General features: G+C 42.7%; 2 protein-coding genes, 1 non-coding gene and 1 pseudogene across 3 annotated transcripts; 1 reads left to right on the top strand and 3 right to left on the bottom strand.

The window, feature by feature from the left end:
* The first annotated feature begins 432 nt into the window (after positions 1-432).
* On the top strand, positions 433-3213 carry LOC147625480 (uncharacterized; annotated as a pseudogene).
* Positions 3214-5413: 2200 nt separating this feature from the next.
* LOC147625479 (U6 spliceosomal RNA) lies at positions 5414-5521 on the bottom strand. Its single transcript, XR_015269047.1, has one exon. It is a non-coding gene; the product is annotated as a U6 spliceosomal RNA (small nuclear RNA).
* A 1433-nt stretch (positions 5522-6954) lies between these two features.
* On the bottom strand, positions 6955-7404 carry LOC147625478 (uncharacterized). Its single transcript, XM_086817980.1, has one exon. It carries the CDS (start codon positions 7381-7383, stop codon positions 6955-6957), a length of 429 nt encoding a protein of 142 aa, XP_086674106.1. The 5' UTR covers positions 7384-7404.
* Positions 7405-8033: 629 nt separating this feature from the next.
* On the bottom strand, positions 8034-9944 carry LOC147625477 (uncharacterized). Its single transcript, XM_086819035.1, has 3 exons — positions 9876-9944; positions 9712-9756; positions 8034-9619 (listed from the first exon to the last, which is right to left on the bottom strand). Exon 3 carries the CDS (start codon positions 9612-9614, stop codon positions 8532-8534), a length of 1083 nt encoding a protein of 360 aa, XP_086675161.1. The 5' UTR covers positions 9615-9619; positions 9712-9756; positions 9876-9944; the 3' UTR covers positions 8034-8531.
* Positions 9945-20174: the final 10230 nt, after the last annotated feature.

Below are 20174 nucleotides of genomic sequence, written 5' to 3'. Positions count from 1 at the left end.
AGGAAGAAATTCGAGGACGAGATCTACTACGCAGAAGAGCACTTCCGCTCACGCCCGTGTCGCCTACGCCCATGCCAGCGCGAGTACGACATCGGCGGAGGCGTTTTCACCTATGGATTTGGCATCAGCATTGCGATTCGACATCGGCATCGACATCGGCGATGACATCAACCTCGTTAGTTGCAGAGCGAGTGTAGCCATTCGGCGGCTATGCTCATTGACACGCATTGCTGATAGGGCTCGTCAGCAGTTTTGCTTGATGCGGTGTATGCATTGAGCATATGCGGGTGTTCTCTGCAGTTACAAGTTCTCTCTATAGGCTTTGACTCATGTATGCGATTGCGGTACACATTGCTCATTTGTGAGCATTACAGGTCTCGTGTGTGTGCATATGCTCTACGTGAGTGGATTTCAGTCACACAGGTCTCTTGTTTGCATCCAGATTGGTAGACATTTTGAGCTTTGTTGCTCACATGTATGTGACTGTGGATATATGCGCATGAGCTTGAGCTATGCTCAGAGAGACAGGTACTGCGTGAGCTTGGTTGAGTTCAGTGGTTGGACACAGATTCGCAGAGATTTATGCATGTATATTGAGTGCGATTTGATGCGTATTGGATGCTCATGGTCTTGAGCTTACATGCAGTTACTAGTTATTGGGTTTCATAGCCGTTTTGCTACCGGAACTCTTGCGAAATTTTCCCAGGCTTTTTATGCGCATTGGTTGCTGCTGCGATCCAGTTTGTGATTGCAGGTAGCACTCAGGGTTTACGTGCGGTGTTCTCTGCAGGTGGGAGATTAGTGTGTGTATGCATCGATACCGCACATTGTGAGTTTGGCCGATTAGCTCACGGGTGAGCGTAGCGATTCGTTCACAGGATTACAGGATCTCATAGCGATTGTCTCACAGATTTGCATCTCGGTTTTGCCATATTTGTAGACATTTGGCAAGTGCTTTTGTTCAACGATTTGGCCTTCTAGTGTGCTACATGGTTCTCATGGCAGAGACAGGTGATCGATCAGATTGTGACCTCTCACGGATGCGCATGTTTGATGGGTTAGACTTTGCAGCATGGCGAGCGTGTATGCTTGTTGCATTGACACGGCGAGGGTTGCATGGACCATTGAGTGGTGATGCAGGTAGACCTTCTAGTATGTCTGACGATCAGTGGCAAGAGGTAGATGAGCTAGCATTATCTACGATCTGCTTGCACCTTGTGGAGTCTATTTTTGCTCTTGTTATGCATGAGACGACTACGAGAGCATTGTGGCAGCGATTACATGAGATGTATGATGGATCTGAGTCATCCAGGACTTGTATGAGAAAGAGGCATTCACGTATATGTCGACAGGTTACATGTTGGCATTGTGGTCATTCAGGGCACATTCGACGGTGTTGTTTTCGTCGTATGCGACAGCGCATGAGACATGGTTGTCTCGGAGATGCAATTAGCTCAGTTGACTTGACAGTTGAGGGAGCAGATGCAGTGTCTAAGTGACGGTGATGTCACATTTGCTTCGAGTTATGCACTAGATGTTGTTATGCACACGGATTGTGCACTTCCTTCGCAGTGGTTGCTAGATGCGGATGCTACGTTTCATGTCACGTCATGTTGTGAGTGTTTTTGTAGCTATTCTAGCGGAATGCTTGGCAGTGTGCACTTGTCTGATGGTTCAGTGCATGGCATAGTTGGTGCAGGAGACGTGAGGTTGTCATTGTCGAGTGGTGCATCATATTTACTGCGACATGTGCGATATGTGCCAGACTTGAGAGTGAGTTTGATCTCGGTTGGTCAGCTCAGAGATTATGGATGCCAGATTTCACTTCGAGAGCGATCTTTTACGATGCATTTGGGTTCGCTGGTCATTGTGAGAGGTGCCAGGGTTGGCATGCTTTACCCTATGCACGTGGATCAGGTGCGAGATGGCATAGTCTCGGTTTTTATGCAGCCAGGTAGAGAGCGAGAGCAGGAGAGTCTCTTTTGCGCATGGTCTGCAGGATGCTTTGCCAGTTTGACAGAGCAGAGCGATGAGCTTGTTGTGCATGATACTCCTATGCCAGATAGATAGGTAGAGCGGTTTTGCTCTAGTGAGACATGACAGGAGGTAGTTGTGCGGGAGTCTATGCATGGAGAGTTAGAGCAGGAGTGCTCTAGTGAGTCACAGCAGGATTAGACATCAGATATGGATGCGGAGACATTAGCAATGATGTAGTCATTTCTTGAGATGCTCGAGATTGAGCATGACGCTGTGCAGGATATATGCAGGTGCAGAGGTAGAGCGGGATTGCTCTAGTGAGACACAGCAGTTGTCAGAGTTTGTGTATACAGAGGTAGAGCGGGTCTGCTCCCTATAGACACAGGCTGACAGGATTGACTTGACAGCTAGTTTAGATGTTGATGCGGCATCTGTGACATTGTCTGACTTTGATATGCTCATGCTAGAGGCTGATATGGTTATCTTAGGACATGTGGATCCAGTCCTTATGGATATCACGGAGGTGACGACCATCCCGGAGTCAGCTATTATGCAGTCATTCATCACTATGTTTGACAGTGAGCATGAGGATTCAGTTGTGCAGGATTTGTCTTTGACTAGACACCTAGAGCAGCAGGCTTGCTCTAAGGTTGCACAACAGGTTTATGCATCTTTTGTGGACACTCAGGAGATGCATGGGGTTGACATGCCTAGTCAGCCAAAGATGCCTATTGCCAGGGACATTCGTGTTGATGCATCTTCCATACGGCTAGCTGGTTTAGCTAGTGTTGCATCAGCATTTGGTGGTCTCATGAATGAGATGTTGATCTCGAGATCGGATTTAGCAGCTGCAGTGGGGCATTTGCTATCAGTCTTTTGGTGACTGATACTGGCATAGCACATGGGGGAGTTATACAGGTATTGCATACATACTTGCAGGACGTGTGTGGTATGTCTGGTGGTGTATGGACTTACACAGGAGCAGGACAGCTGGATACACACGATCATCGACCATCTGTGGGCATTGGATGAGTGTGGTTCTCACTCATCAGTCTTGTACATTAGTCATTAGACTAGGTTCTCTTATTCAGCGGCACATTCGCCTCTAAGTGGGAGGTTGTTGGGGTCAGAGGCTCATTGCCTTTGACCGGCCGCCCATGTCTTGGGCGGGCGTCCACTAATGATTGTACTAACCCATATATATACTTATAGTGTATATAGGGGGTTGCCACTTTGAGGTCTCCCCACCCACATCTTGTGTGTTCTTCTCCTTCATCTCCTCTCTCGCACAGCACAGCACCCTAGCACGCACCCCGCGATCCCTTCAAAAACCACATGTAAGGATAGAGAGAGGTATGGAGAGAACATAAACATGTGAAGAATCACACATAATGAGAATGTAAATCCCAAGAGAAAAGAAAACAAAATATATTCTTTTCCAACCACAAATCCCACCCATCACTTTTCTTTATCACCGTAACTTTTCTCATCATCTAAGTACAAAACACTATTGAGGGCCTTTATACACTGCACATGCACCCGTCACTTTGCTTTAAAAAACCCAATAAAAAAATCCCACATTGGATTTGGGTAGTGTGTTCCATACACACCGCCAAAAGTAAACTAGTAGTTAGGTCCTAGTTGGCAACTGAGTCAACGCCAAAAGTTTCTGCAATTTGGACGGCACCCTTGAGCTGCCCATTTGCAACTCAAGTTATGGCGGCCAATCAAATGAGTTTCTTAAAATGTTTTCTAGCAATCAAATGGCAGCAGATTTTTCTAGACATTAAGAAATATTTTTTGGTAATTTTTTTAAAGTGGCGGTGTGTAACCCCCATGCTCGGATGACCGTCCACCATTTAAAAATTGCCTGCCCTATTTTGGATGGGCATCCAAAACGAAATGGTGGTGTGTAAACACCTTGATCCCTTGCCTTTCTATGATTCTTTTTGCCAAAGGGGGAAAAAAAAAGAACCAAACACTAAGGCCTTTGCCTTTGGGCCTAAAAAAATTCACTGTTTGGTATCCTATTTTGCTTGAAAATGAAAAGGAAAAAGATCTCTTTTAAGGCCAAAAAAGTTAACCAAAATTGGACTTTCTTTTGAAAGGCAACACGTAGGATAAATCTGTACCTTTGGAGAAAAGTCTAATAGTTTTCTTCTTTAGTAAAAGAGTTAAGAAAACAACTTGAACTTCCATCATAAGAGTTAAGAAAACAACTTGAACTTCCATCATAGTCGCTTCTAAAACCAAGTTATAGATACATTATTAAGATGGCTAGTTTTTTATCACCACTTATATGTGTGTGTGTGTGTGTGTGTGTGTGTGTGTGTGTGTGTGTGTGTGTGTGTGTGTGTGTGTGTGTGAGCACCCTACTAAGTGTTCATAAAAAAACTAGGGTTTAGTCTAGTTAATAATGAATCTGGGTGGTAGCAGGTTAAGGATGCCCACTTTTGGCACTTTGCAGCGTGTGACATAAAGTAGAACTATCCAAAATGGTGTTACGTGGACATATAGGACTATGACTAGGCGACCACACCTTAAAAAGATAAGAAAATTGCATCATCTCAAGACTTAGCATATACTAAGCCTCACCCACCAAATTGAAATGGGTCCTTAGAGCAGACAAAAGAAAAAACATATAATATTCACCTTAAAAAATCCTTCCCTTATTCGAATTGAGTTAATTTTTTTTTCTTGAGTTCATTACACTACCTTCTTATATACATATAAGAACAGCCTAAATTTGATATGTATTTTAATTATTATGATTTTTTTACTCTACTATTACAAATTTTGTAAGAGTTTCAAAAAAATTCCAAACAAGATCTAAGAAAAATGAACTGTTGAAATTCAAATCAAATCACACCACATCATTCTACTAACTTTTTTTCTATCCTTTGACTGTTGGATCTTGAGAGTTAATGTATAGATCATGTAGACCTACAAGGACACAATAAGGGAATTTTTTAAAGAGATTTTTTCAAGGTAAAAATTTATAAAAACTAGCAAATTGTAGTTTAAAAATACCAATAAATCAGATTAGGTTGTACACATACTTAGTATTTAGTGTACAAAAAGGCTTGCTTATTACATCTTTGAACTAAAAGTTATAAGTACTTTTTACTTGTACTATCATGCTGCCAAATTGTACAATAACTCATACCTGCAATTTATCGTCCCAATAGAATTTTGATTAAACCACCTTGTTTTTTGATCATCTTTTGTCAATTGGGTCCCCACTATGGGTTTTATGATCTCACCAAATCTTAGCTCCATTGGATTGCCTAGATATGAAAATTAGGTGCTTGATTGGTGAAAAAATACTTATTTTCGTGCTGAACTGAGAGGTCCAAGGTGCCAAAAGTGGATAAGCCCTATCTTGCTACCACCCATCTACACACACACACACACACACACACACACACACACACACACACATATGTATATGTTTTTTTTTTTTTAAATCCTTGTGCAGAGGCCATGCTAATCTTCTCTATATCGTTCTAATTTTATCAGAATCTGATGTCCCCGAAGGGATAGAGGGGGGGGCCAAGGGCCTTCGGAGTGGGCCCCATGGATGCCCTATGACCCGATGCTTAAAGCGTAGGCAACCTTGGCTTGGCGTCATCATTGCAGTTCTTCCAGAGAGGGGAAGAGGAGCGGGTGCCATGGCTCTACTGTGTGCGGTGACAGAGATGGAGGGTGAGAGAGAGCCAAGCATGGAGCTTTGCCATGTAACCCTATGCCTCTAAAAAGATCTTGCTTTTGCAGTTGTCCCACCACTTTGAGGGGTCCTCAAAACTCCTTTCATTGCAAGTCCTTGACATTGCCAGAAGAGGTAGAGGTTTTGCACTTCTTCCGAGGAGGGGTTCCTGGGATGCCCCCGTGCTGTATTACTACCAAGCAATCTAGTGCTTGCTGCACTTAAACTTCTTGTGCATATCTTGGTGTACATATTGGCCATAGCATTGGCAGACACAACATCATTCTGGAGCACCCCTTTTGCTCACGACTTCCTACTTTTGTCAGTGGTTGCACAACCTTACACAATGCAAACATAGGTGACATGCATCCTGAAGCATGCCCTTCATGGCTCATCTAGTTCATGTGTATGCGTCTGTCTGTGACCCATTACTTGGTCCACCCATCCCAGCGGGCTAAGTGCCTGTGCCAATCGTGCATACCCAAAAGAAGTTGCGTTGGCGTATGTGCGAATGAAGGTGTAATATGGTGTGTTTCCATGGGCTACAAGTGCAAAAACGTGGTTACAAAAAATCCTGCCTCAACTCTTGAAGGACCAAAGAGTAGAATTTGTAGTTGGAGAGCTTTCTCTTTGATGATCCTTCTCGCGCCTGCATTAGAAGTACTTGGCTCATCGATTTTGTCGTTTTGTGGAGCCATTAGATCGACAGTGGTAGGCTGTAAGATTTTGCGCTTTTAATGATGGGAGAGGTTACCACTTGCGTCTTCTTTCGCCATAACTGTGGGTGGAGTTTTTGAAACTCCAACTGTGGGTGGATTTCTTGGGCTCGAACTGTGATTGGCTTAGGTTTCCAAACCCAGTGCCTTGTATTGTTGGCGTTGAAACTGGAGGTGTCCAGATGGCCTAGAGCTGCCATGGGTTGTTGGCGGTTGGATGACTGTAAGGGCTTCTGCAGAACCCAAATTTGGGCGGGTTCACATTGGAGCGGCGGAAAACATACTCTCAAACACACTTTTCCAGGTGGAACTCTTACAAAATGCACACTTCCGCCGTCCAAGTGTTCACATGGGGAGGGGGGAAGTAAAAGGGAGCCTGACTTCTTCCGCCGCCCACTGTGAACACTGGGGGGCGGCGGAAGAAAGAGTAAACACCATACCAAAAACCATAGAACAAAGCTATATTATGTCCACAAAGCATAGTGTAACTACAAAAATAAAGAAGCCACACTACAAACCACAATAAGCCAGACAAAAGACTTGTATTACAAAAGCTTAATCGGAGTTGGTAGGTGAGTCCAGCTCCTCTAAAGCCGCCCTTCCAAAAACTTGTAGGACATTCATCCTTGCTTGCTCTCTATACATTGTTCGGGCAAGACTATCTCGCCGCTCCGAGCCAACTCCAAGGTCACTCGCACCCCCTTCATTGCCTCCTTGAGCGCGCTCCATTGCATCCTCTATGTCAACTTCACGTATTGCTTGAAGCTCCCTCATGGAGGTAGCTATTGCTCTTCGATCCTCTTCTACACGTCCAGAGCATGCTGCCAATTCTGCTTCCGCCTCACGTACCCACTCCATATCAAAAGACTCTCCATGTTGGATACAAATGTTGTGTAGCACAAGACAAGCCGCAACAAGATCTGGGACATGACGTAGATTCATGTCACATCTTTTTAGCAAGATGCGAAACCTTGCCTTGAGCATACCAAACGCTCTCTCAAAACTGGCATCCTTGTGCTCGATTGAATGAAATTCCAATGGTACTTTACACGTGTCAACCCTTCCTTGCATCCTTTGAAAGGCACTAACATGTATGGCCGTGCGGGGTAAGCACAGTCGCCAACCAAACAATAGTTACCCAGCTCGCCCCTTGCACATGCTTGTCCTATATCACTTCTGGAGAAGTTCAAGGAGTCATGCGCTGATCCGGCCCAACCGACATCATAATTCCATACTGAGCAATTGGCGGCTACTGTTAGTTGTAGCAAAATAGAGTGGAACCCTTTCCGATTGAAGTAGTCAACATGGTTGTCACGGGGTGCAATGATGGGGATGTGAGAACCATCTATCGCACCAACGACGTAGGGAATTCCCCTAAGTGCCTCAAACTCTCGTGCTAAAGTTGCTAGCCGAGATCTTGAAGGCCATCTTATGTACATATTCCGGAGACCCGATTTCACAATTGCCTTGGAAAATGCAAGGATTATTTCACAACATGTGCTCTTAGCGCAACCATAGGTGTCACCAAGGCCCAGTAGTCCATCTCCTGTAGCAAGTCTGCTTAGAGCAATGGCTACCCTATCTTGAATAGACACAGGCGCACGAAAGTTTGTCGTTTTCTTTTGCATGAATGGTGCTAGACTCCCACAAAGGTAATGAAAGGTTTCTTTGCTAACCCTAAGACGCCGCTTGAACATGGTAGCACTATAAGCACTTAGGAGATAGCATTTTACAAAGCCTTGAGGCCGTGGATATGCCCACGCTTGTCTGTGTTCATGACCCCTCCTACGGTTCGCAATCTTCCTCAACCTCACAGATCGTGCCATGCATTCGGTAACATGCAACCAAGTCTGCACTATGCACTCATCATTGTGCATGCTTGGTTCTTTAAGCAATTCATAGATCGCTATAGAACACAACCACGCACAATAGAGTGCAATGTCTTTGGACATGCCCATTGTCACCTGCAAATCCAAAACAAGTTGATACATATTAAATTCTCAGCTTAACATGCTTCTTAGGAGCTTAGAAACATTCATAAATCCATACAACGCATAGGAACAAAGCAACGTCGAGATCCCAAACTTTATAAACTCATACAATAATAATAACAAGAATTTCCTCCGCCAAGGCTACTTGTTGCCCCCCCTTCCTTCCTTAAGGAATTCACTCATTGTGGCATGCAATCCTGCCAATATCTTCAGTCGCTCCCTCTCCAAGGCAACATTTTGGCTAGAGGTCTCCTTGAGATGGTCCAATAGATGTTTCCCAGTATCGGCCATTGTGGCCAAAGATTCCTCATACTTGGGAGTCACTCGACGACTTGAGGACATGGGTGCTTGTGGCTTCTCGTCATCTTGTGCTATAGTTACTTCATCCTTGTCACCGCCAGGGAAAGTAGCATCATCCATTGTTGATGAAGAAGCGTGGCTAAGAGGAGTGACCGTGGCTCTATCGTGGTAATACTCATCCACCACATCGAACCATTTACATGTGTGCCTCCTGTCATTGCCAGATACCGAGTTGTGAGCTTTGTCCACTCTATATTTTGCTAGCACCGCTTGCCACTTCTTGCGACAACTTTCACTATCCTTATTGAAATCAGGGTAAATGCCGGCTAGCTTTGTGGCCACCTTTGCCCACAAGTTGACCCCTTGTTTCCCAGGATTGTTGAACTCCTCACTCATGCCCCCCCTGACATGAATGAGTTGGTCAACCCAAAATTCTTGCCACTTGCTTTTCTTATTGTCGTTGTCGTCATCTTCCCCCAAGTCCACCACCACCTTCTTTTTGGAGTTCCTGGGTTTCTTTGGCGCAGGTTGGGTCTCTAACACAATCTCCTCATCGCTAGGCTCCTTCCTCATGCCACGAACTCGCTTTGGTTGAGAAGATAAAGGGGGGTTATTGAGTGAGTTGGGTGATGGTTGGCTTCCTAGGGAATTGGGAATGGAACCCATGTTTGGGATACCTAGGGGGGATGATCGATTAGGAGGTTGCGCTACCATAGGTGAATGGGGGGGGCGAAACATGAAGGGAGAGTTTGGAGAAAAGGAAGGAGAATTGAGCATGGCTTGGAAGCCATGAGGTGGCACATGAAAAGGAGGAGGGGGAAATGAATAGAAATTAGAGTGCGGGAGAGGAGTTTGGGAGAAAATAGGATCATCGTCGCCGCGTTGTTGCGATGAATCAAATTCATGGCTCGTGTTGGAATCCATAGTACCTACATGGAACACGAAGAGAATATTAGCACCACATAAAATAAAAACACATACATTAGTCATGATAATGGAAATGTGGTTTGTGAGGGGTCACCTTATGCGCTCGCTTCACGTTGCCTCCCGCCCTTTTCGCACACCCCTAAAAGAAAAACAAAAGCACACAATGTCAAAGGCATGGCAAGTGTACCACAAAAACATTAAAAGAAAGGTAAATGGGTGGATAAAAAGAAAGCATGATTGAAGTGCATGTAAAAGCACCTTGGAGAATGGAAATTGTGAAGCTTATTATTATGTTCTCTAGAAATTCTAGAGGGTACAAAATCTCACCCTAGACCCTCTAATTTATAGGAAATTGAAGGGTGTTGGGGGAGGGACGTTGGAAAATGAACGTTGAAAGTGGAAAGTGGCCGTTGGGAAAAAGGCCATTGAAAAAAACATCCGTTGGGATTCCGTTTTTGGAAATTTTGGAAATGCTGCAGGCTGGAAGCCGTTTTGGGCGGAGGGGGGGGTCGGCACAATTTCAACCAGCATCTTCCATGACGTGGCAAGGTGGGGGTGGATTTCCACCGCCCGCTGTGAACGCAGAGTGCCATGGGGCACTCTGCGATTGCATGGCAGGAAGGCGGCAGCTTGGCTGCCGCCTTATCTGAACCGGGCCTTAGGCAGCCATACTTGCTTTGTGGGTGTGAAGTCCGCTTGTGACAAACGGGGAACAACTCTTGATTATCGGCATTGCTGGGACTTCTTCTTTGGGCAGCGGTGGTGGTTTACCATAGCATTTGAATGCTCTGTTTTTGTGGAAGTAGGAGTAACTGAGGTTGTGCCTTTGGGTACCCAAATGTGTCTTTGCCCTTTTTGTGCATGCAGTAGCGGTTTGGCTATCCAAACTTTGTGCTCGAGCGCTGTGGCTTCTTCTTTTGCTCTGAATCCTTCTTTGTTTTGACAGTTGTTGGAGCCGTTTTGTTTGGAGGGAAGGCTTTAGTAGTTGAAACGACTTCCTACAAATGGTTCAAACATGTCGATCTCTTCAAAGACATACTCGATGCCCTCTCTTCGCCAATGTGGTTGTTTGGTAGTCGTAGGTTCTTTGCCACGGCTGTCCAAGTATGACTGGAACAACCTGGTGCCCTGGTTTTACAACATAGAACTCATACACTAGGTTTAGTCCATTCACATGTAGTGGCATTTGTAAAACACCTTGTGCAACACTTGACTCTCCTATAAAACTTGAAAGCGTGATGCTCGTCTGAGTCAATGCTGGCTTCCCTAAAGTTATCCAAGTTTCATGATTTATCATGTTCAAGTCATCCGCTCATGTAATTAGGCCTTGGTTCTCAATCAAGCGTTACTAATCTAATAACCCCGCTTGTCGATATGTCATAAACAACATAGGGACCAAGTCCTCGCTTTTTGAGCTTGGATGCATGCTGCTTTAGTGTGTATACGAGAACTAAGTCTCCTTTGATGAGATCCTTGTTCTTGATATGAGCATCATGAAATTGCTTCTGTCTTTGCTTTAAGGCGTATATGCTTGCAACTGCTTTCAAGCGCTTTAAGGCATCATGAAATTGCTTCTGTCTTTGCTTTAAGGCGTATATGCTTGCAACTGCTTTCAAGCGCTTTAAGGCATCATGCCTGCAACTTCTTTCAAGCGCGTTTCATCTAGCTATTCAAGCTCGTCTAGCCGTACGGATAGCTCATGGCCAGTCCATTCAAGTTCTTTGGCAACTCTGAGAGTTGGAATCAAAAATTGTAGCGGAAGCATTACATCAAGACCAAATACCATATTGAATGGAGTGGTGCCCAAGGCCATCTTGTAAGCCACTCTATATACCCATAAGGCGGAGTGCAGCTTCATTTCCCAATCCATCCTAGAACCTTCAACTATCTTGGTGATCATGGTGCAAAGAATCTTGTTGGTGCTCTCCGCATGGCCATTGGCTTGAGGGTGATAGGGAGCTGATTTGCGATGCACCACCATAAATTCATCTAGTAGATATTCTACTACTTCATTTATGAAGTGTGTCCCTCTGTCACTCTTTATTTCAATTGTTGGTAGCCCATAGCGTTGTTAGGCAAACACACAAGTGAAGCGTCTCTATAGGTATGTTGCCCAAAGTGTTATATATCCTCCTTCAATAGCTCAAAGACACACCACAAGAACAAGAAAGAACCCACAATCAAGAACTATGCAACCTCTCAGGAATTTACAAGCCAACGCCCACCCAGAAGACTACAATAGTAAGAGAGGAAAACCTGTCAAAGCATGGAATTACGGCACACGCCAACCGATGCTACATCAAAAGGAGAGTCTCTCCTTACACAATTCAACATAATCAAACCAAAGAAATTCATCACTCTTTCCACAATATGCTTATACATGACCATAAACACCACTTTGTACAATACGTCTCCAAGCTGCCATAGAGATTGCACTGCCAGAAACTAGTCGTAATTTGAAGACCAAAACCCCAATTGAAACACTTGAGAGCTTGATAGAAAACTCAGAAAATTATCTACAAAAACTCAGATGATGACTGGATTTGATTATCAAGACAATTATGTGCGATAAGGCCTCGACTATGTAGCTGTCCTGTTTGAGCATCATCTAGGCTAGTCAATTCTCGCGATGGAAAACCCTTAGAAACACACACAAGGAAGGATTCACGTGATGTAACAGCAAAAACTTGCAATTTTCTTCATTTTTTTGAGTTATACCATACATGTCACTTATATACAAAGAGGGCACTTAAAAAACTTGCACCCAAGTGTCCCCGTAGCCTGCTATAGCTGTCACTCTCTTAAGAACTTGACTTGTATGTACACCCCCATGCTAAATGGAGTTCCAAAACCCATAAAAAAAAAGCCCACACCTTATCGTTTCCATCTAAGACATGCCCATATGTACAATAAATACAAAATGCGGGGTTTCCAAAAAATGCCTAACATAGTTTGCCACACCCCAAGCTTGCTAGATCATTCATGATTAGCAACAGAAGAAAAGAGATCTTTTAAGTCGCAAGCTGAAACCTCTGCATCCTTTGATGAAGAATCCACATCCAAAATTTCAGCCATGAGTGCATCTTCTTTCACCACCACCATCATTAACCTTGGATAATACTCCTTTAACCTATAGCCATTTATGCGCGATCGATGTAGAGTGCCATCCAAATCTGATAAACTGATATGTGCCATTTGGAAACTTGTTTACTACCAAGAAAGGACCTTCCCACTTTACTTGAAACTTCTTTTGAAATGTATGATCGAGCTTACTATTGTAACAAAGCACCATGTCCCCTTCTTTGATTCCTTTCTCCTTCACTTTAGCATTTGCTTTCTCTTGGTTAATCTTTGAAACTTGTTCATAGTGATCCAAAGCCGACATTCTATCCAATTGCAACCCTTGTAAGTACAAAAGCCTCTTTTGAAAAGAATTCTTGGGCTCCTCACAAAGCTTAGACATCAGCCTTAGTGTTGGAATTTCCACCTCAATGGGCAACAAAGCCTCTTTACCAAAAACAAGGTGAAAAGGGGGAGAAACTAGTACCTGACTTTACCACTGTCCTATATGCCCATAATGCACAAGGTAGCTCAAGATCCCAAGTCTTGACATGGCTTTCTGTCATCTTTGTAAGAATCTTTACAAGCTCTCCATTGAATCTCTCATTCATTCCATTGCATTGAGGATAGTATGGAGTAGTGTACCTGTGTCGAACTTTGAGTTTCTCACAAAGATAGTCGACTAGTTCTCCCTTGAAACCCGGGCCCTGGTCTGAAAGCAACTCCAATGGCATGCCAAACTTACAACACATCTCTTCAAAAACAAATCTAGCTACATCTTTGCTTGTGATATGTTTCACAACTTTGGCTTCTGTCCACCTGGATAAGTAGTCAACAGTAGTAAGTATGTAACATTTACCTCCACCTGTCTCATAGGCAACGGTCTCACTGCATCAATCCCATCAAAGACATCATATGCCAAAATAGTGCTTCTTTGTTGAGGTTTCAACACCTTATTAGCCATTCTTTGGCATTGTAAACATGACTTGCACCAATGATGTACATCCTTTCGGATGCTTGGCCACACGTACCCTTCTTGCAAGATCTTATGTAAAGTGATCTTTGTCGTAAAATGACCACCACATGCCCCTTCATGATTTTCCTCCAAAACCCTGTAAATTTCTTCTTTCCAAAGCACCCTTCGAAGCACACAATCAGCCCCTTTCATAAACAAGACATCTCCAAGTAGAGTATACTTATTATTATTTACAGGCACGCCGAATGAAGCCATATTTCTTTGATAATTCCAGATCTGTTGGAGGCACACCTGTTTGTAGAAATTAAGCCTCTTTTTGCAAATATTCCCTCCCATGATATAAGGGAAGATTAGCCCTTGCCACATACAATTGCCCTATCAAGGTCTGGGCCACCGCATGAGCCTCTTCATTTTCACCCCTGTTAATATGCCTCAAACTCCAAGCTTCAAATTGCTTCAACAATTTCTTGACTTGAAAACACATATTTTTCAGCTTTTGATTCTTACTTTTCCACACCCCAAGCACTTGTTTGACCACTAAAAGAGCATCACCTCTTACCCTCACTCGATGGATGCCAAGCTGTAAGCAAATATGTAGTCCCACTTGAAGTGCCGCATACTCTGCTTCATTGTTACTTTGAGCCATAAGCTTCAAACCTTTCTTGCTCACCAAAACACCATTAGGATCATAGATAACAATACCTCCCGAAGCTTCACCCATGAATCTTCCTGTAAGAACCATCAAAAAACATCAAATAGGCATTGTCTATTTCAGGGCTCTCCACCTTTTGCTTCTTTACCGAATCCTCCTTTATGAGAAGAGGGCTTTGCTTATAAGTGAGTAGATCAGCTAGCGTAGCTCTTGTACTCTCCTCAACAAGAAAAGAAAATTGAAATTCTTGTAGCTCCACCACCCACTTCATTAGCCTCTTTGACAAATGTGAACTATTCACTAGTTGTGGCAAAAGAGAGTAACTAGTGAGAAAAGTGAATGGTTTAGGTAAGAGATAATGCCTAAACCTTCAACATGCAAATACCACACTGGTCATAATTAGCTCCACTGCACTATAACCTCTTTCTACCTCAATCTTTACCCTACTAGCATAATAAATTGGCCTCATGTAGTGAGAGTCGTTAACTCGTTGAAATAACATAGCTCCAATGGCATCTTCACCCACTGATGGATTGACATAAAACTCTTTATTCCAATCTGGAGCTTGCATAGAAGGTAAAGAACCAAGAACCTCTTTGACACTTTCGAATGCCTCTTCACACTCCATTTTCCACTCCAAAGGATCCTGCTTAGCCGCTTTTTGCAAAGGATAAAGAAGTTGTGAAGATAAGGAGATGAACCGCGACATATACTTTACCTTCTGGATGAAAGTAGCCAATTGCTTTGTATCTTTTGGAGGAGGTAGGAGTATCAATGCCTTCACTTTGTCTGGATCCACCTCGATTCCATTCTCTGATATCATATGCCCCAAAAGCTTTACTCGAGGTTGAGCTAGATGACACTTCTTTGGGTTCAATTGCCCTCCACACACATCATACCTCTTCAAAACCATCTCTAACGTTGAACAATGCTCCACCCATGAGCATTTTATAGCTTGATATATATGTATTCCAAAAAAAATTATTGCAAAAGTAAATATTGACAATGTTGACTGTCTGCGAGAAGATTTATTTGACACATGTATCAGTTTGCTAATTGCGCCATATCTTGTACATATCTTCTATACACTATAATGCAACAACATAAGTTTCAAGAGCACCTTATACTATGTATAGAATGAAAATTTAACCTATTTTTCATTTGTTACTATGTAAAAAGTAACAAAAAATTGAAGATAAAAGGATAAAGTTTATTATGTGTGAAAAAAAGGCCTAAACTACATCTCTAATGTGGTAGTACTTGAAAAACATTTGTGCTAATATAAAAGTTATTATTTTAAGAATTTAGTTTAATTAAAAAATCAAAAGTATAAAAGTTAGTTTTTGTGCCTCATTAAATCTAACAGGTTCTTCTTCATCACACATGCTAGAAACATCCAATGCATAACAATCTGATGCATAAGAGGCATGCTGAGAACCATAACGAGTATGACTAGGCAAAGGTGCATCCAATTTACTGTCACGTAAATTCTGCACCAGCCATTTAGGCATAGACCTAGACTCTTCAATTTCTGTCCTCTCCTCATCAAGTACGTGGAAGTTATGGAGGTCCAAAAAATGAAAAAACTTTCCCCCTCTTTTTGGGGGAGAAAAAGTGCACACAGCATCTTTTAAAGAATCTTTTGACCTCTCTTACAAACCCAACATTCTTGTACACATGGCACCCACCTATTAGTCTATTTCCTAATCACCTTCATTCCATGGAAATTTAAAGGGACCCTATAGATCCCATCCTTCCCCTAATGCTTCTTGTGAGCCATCGATTCCGCTAGGTGTGGCAAGAACACTTTGGCGGAGTTTATATATAGCCACATATGACTAGCTATATCAAGGAGGTAAATTTTGCTTGAGCCTTGCAAGTTGCCACTATGTAATATGTTCTAAGTTCTTAGTTTTATCAAAGATGTCACATGTGGCATGCCGCAATGCGCATGTTGCATGTATGAATCACTCACGAATCATGATTTGAGCCTATGTACTAAATGCATTATGCTATGTAGGTTGGGCCAGAGCATGTAGTCCAAGTGGTGACCGACAATGCTACAAATTGCCAAGCCATGGGTAGAATGGTTGAGACGGACTACCCCAACATTGTGTGGACTCCATGTGCATCGCAATCCATCAAATTGCTAATGGAGGACATTGGCGCATTGTCATGGGTGCAAGAGGTTGTCAAAGATGCACTCACCTTTGTCACCTTCTTCACCACCACCAAGCATAAGGTGCTTGCTATCTACCGGGAGCATAGAAAGCTCGAGTTGAAAAAACCCTCTTCCACATGCTTTGCATACACATGGCTTCTCTTGGATCCCGGCTTCTTGAAGTGAAGCCATATCTCCTCGCCAATGCATCGTTTCTACAATGTGGAATGAGTGGGATGAGTCCAGCTCACAACAGGCAAGAGATATGCATTGGAAATGGCTCAACGAGGCCTTTTGGATGTGAGTGCAGGCCATTATCATCGCCATCACACCATATTATCGTGCTCTTCGCATTTCCCCGATATGGATGGAGCCACCTTAGGGCTTCTTATCCACTTTATGAGAGAGGTAAGAGAAAAGTTGGCAAAGTGTACGGTTCTTGAGCCCAATCAACTTGTGGATCATTTTTCAATTGTGGATGATAGGTACACCTTCATGGTGAGATCTATTCATGATTTGGCAGCCTTATTGCATCCCGCCTCTACAAATCATCCACCATCTTCACCAACCCAGAGTTACTTGTGGCTAGAGATGACTTCTTGCCCAAGGTGTTGCCGCTTGAGCATCACATGAGCTTTTTAAAAGAGCTCATATGCTACAATGACCAAAGAGGTAGGGCCGCATTCTTATCTCCTAATACATGGAAGAGGGAGTATCTTGTGAAACCCCTCTTTTGGTGGGAGTCTTTTGGCTATGGCCAACCCAATCTCCAAAGGTGGCTCTACGATTGCTTTCACAAGATTGCTCCTCCAACAGATGTGAGAGGAATTGGAGCTCCTTCTCTCATTCACACAAAGATACACAAGCACAAGGCAACTAGACCGACTAGTCTATCATCGCTCTAACATGCGTATGTTGCGGGAGATGGAAATGATGGATGAAGCAAGACAAGTAAGGCTCACTTTCTATTAGAATTTAGAGCCTAAGATTTCAAGTTTTATCATTGCATGTTATGATTTATCATTTATAAAATTCATAATAACTTGAATTAATTATGTGAATTGTAATAATGTAGGTGAATTTAGATGACCTCAAGCTAACGGTGGACAAGCTTAAGAGTGTCAACTGAGTTATGGACGAGGAGGAGGAGAGATTGTACAAGGAGCTCTATGAAGAGCTCAAGGAGATGGATCGACATATTTCACATACTCATCACGTGGCTTCATGGAAGGTTAAGAACGTAGACCAACAAGGGCAAGGGGAAGAGTAGGGTCAAGGGAAAGGGAAAGGACAAGGGCAAGGGCAAGGGCAAGGCCCGTGGTTCTAGTAGCACGGAGACCACTTTTGAGGACAAGGATAATTTTGTGAATTTCGAATCCGATGAGGAGTTTGTGGATCTTAGAGAGCCCGAGTATGACGAGGACGGAAATCTACTTAGCAAGGGCGACTTCATCTTAACATCAGAGATGTATGAGGAGGAGTTTGAATCAAAGGAGCTCCTTGCATTGGATCATGCCTCCAATGATGATAGCTTCACCATCACCCCTTAGGTCCTAGGCCTTACTACTTCACTTTGTATTTAGGTTTTCTAGTTTTGGCTTACCCCTGAGCCTTGAGGGCCTTATTTTGTACTCCTACTTTATGCTTAGAGTATATATGATTAATCTATGATCTCATTTTGTGACTAGTTTCTTGTCTATCGCTCCTCACGCGCTGACAACAATCTGGGGCAAGCAACAAGAGAGAGGCTTCCAAACACTCTCAAGGCTCCCGTGTTGGTCAGAGGGATGGTGATAGCACACAACACTAACCACACCCAAAACTGCCAAAAATGAAAGGGGCAACACCTAGCTAGAGTGAGCTAGGACACATACAACTATGCCTCCACAACTATGGGGCTTATGATCTTACAACATACAACATACTTCTCTCTAATGAAAATCACCATACAACACACAAAACCATACAACACCTTATATGAGAGTGACCATGGAATAAAACACCATCCAAACTATAAACAATGATAACACTCCCACCCCAATTGTTGATTTGCTTGTCTAGTGAGAGACCTCCTTGCCCTTTCTCAACCTAGCACAATGCGACACTAACAACCAATAACAACCACAACAAAGAGAACCAAAGAACAAAATAAATGTTACCCCAATCGTTTTGGTTGAATGGATGTCATTAAGCCAATGGGAAGAAATCCCAAGGTGAGAAGCCAAAAAATAAGACCACAATGTCCTTATCTTTATGGAAAAAAAGCGAAGTAGATGGAACACAATAATGCCCAAATCCAATCTTATTCAAGTGTTGAATAGGCAATTACAATAGCAATACTTCACTCAAGGTACATAAGGCTTATGATAAGTAAGGTAGTCTTGCAAGATATAGCATGCAAGTTTGCAACCTTGCAACTTTCACTTACGTGCACTCACACTACTTCTTGCACACTAGAACTCTTACATAACTATCTCCTCCCTTATCTTGAGAGGAGTTGGAGGGATCTATATATAGGGTTTTGGAAGAAGATTATGGTTAAGCTAAGTGGTATTAATTAGGAGAAAGATGGATTTATTTGGGATTAATGGGAATCTTGTTTTAGGATTTTTTATGCTTTGTGGAACTTCTCTTGTCATCTCAAGGCTAAGAGATAGAGAATTATAAGGGTTGAAAAGGAAGATGTTCTAGGGTTTTACAATTGCCTACCAACTTTTATTTTGGGAAAAGATGGATGGACATTTACATAATGGGTTAGTTGTTAGAAAATTAGTAGGTTAGTTATAGAATTTACAAAGCTTCATGTATATACAAAGATGATGAAATTAGAGTGAAATTACTAAGGTTACTAATGAGAACCTTGGTAATGAAAGGAAGAAGAACCTTGGTAATGAAAGGAAGAAGAGCTATCATGTATATACAAAGATGATGAAATTAGAGTGAAATTACTAAGGTTACTAATGAGAACCTTGGTAATGAAAGGAAGAAGAACCTTGGTAATGAAAGGAAGAAGAGCTATCAGGTTCTTGGAGATGCCACCGCAACTTGTAGAAGAAGCCGTCGCAATTTATGAAACAAGGTCCGTACAGGGTGGAAATACATGCGGTAGCTCGCAAGTGGACCAATTCGATGATGAAGACACGGGATGAGGCTATGTACAATGGTAATGGCTAATTTTGTGATTTCTTAGAGAGGATTTAATGGGATAAAATCCTCTAATTAGAATGGCAAAATAGAAAGAGAATGATGAAATTAGGAGAAATTGAGGGTGGAATTGGATAATTAGGTTAGAGAATATGTGGAATAGAGGTTGTAATAGTGAGGATTATAGTAGGTTTAGGGTTAATTGAGATGAAGGTAAAGATGGAGATGGAGAGCAAAAGAAGCTCCCATAGAACTTGAGTGTGTATGTGTGTGGAAGAAGGTAAGTAGAGATGATGTCAGCAGGACTACACAGTTCAGACCCACCATTTTTTCCATATCTCATCGCTCAAAGCTCAAAAATTTAAAGTAAATATATGTGCAAAAACTTTAGCTCATGAGCTAGAATTCTCTAGTTGACGACTTTTTCAAATTCTAAGAGGAGAATGGTGAGAAAAATTCGACAAAAAGATATACATTTTTTCTCCTCTAGAATCCTTTAGGTGGCCCCCTCCTTGTTGAATTTGCATATGCCCCCAAAAACAAGCCACCCAATTCATATGTAAG

The sequence above is a fragment of the Cibotium barometz genome, chromosome 24, assembly GCF_041138505.1.
Source record: "Cibotium barometz isolate CiBa-2024 chromosome 24, ASM4113850v1, whole genome shotgun sequence".
Taxonomy (NCBI): Eukaryota; Viridiplantae; Streptophyta; class Polypodiopsida; order Cyatheales; family Cibotiaceae; genus Cibotium; species Cibotium barometz.
The sequence above is the reverse complement of the archived record's forward strand: the minus strand, read 5'-3'. Positions and strand labels throughout refer to the sequence as shown.

What these genes read in the sequence shown, in the direction of transcription:
- LOC147625477 (XM_086819035.1), bottom strand. Translation starts at nt 9,614, where the DNA reads ATGGATTCCAACACGAGCCATGAATTTGATTCATCGCAACAACGCGGC.
- LOC147625478 (XM_086817980.1), bottom strand. Translation starts at nt 7,383, where the DNA reads ATGCTCAAGGCAAGGTTTCGCATCTTGCTAAAAAGATGTGACATGAAT.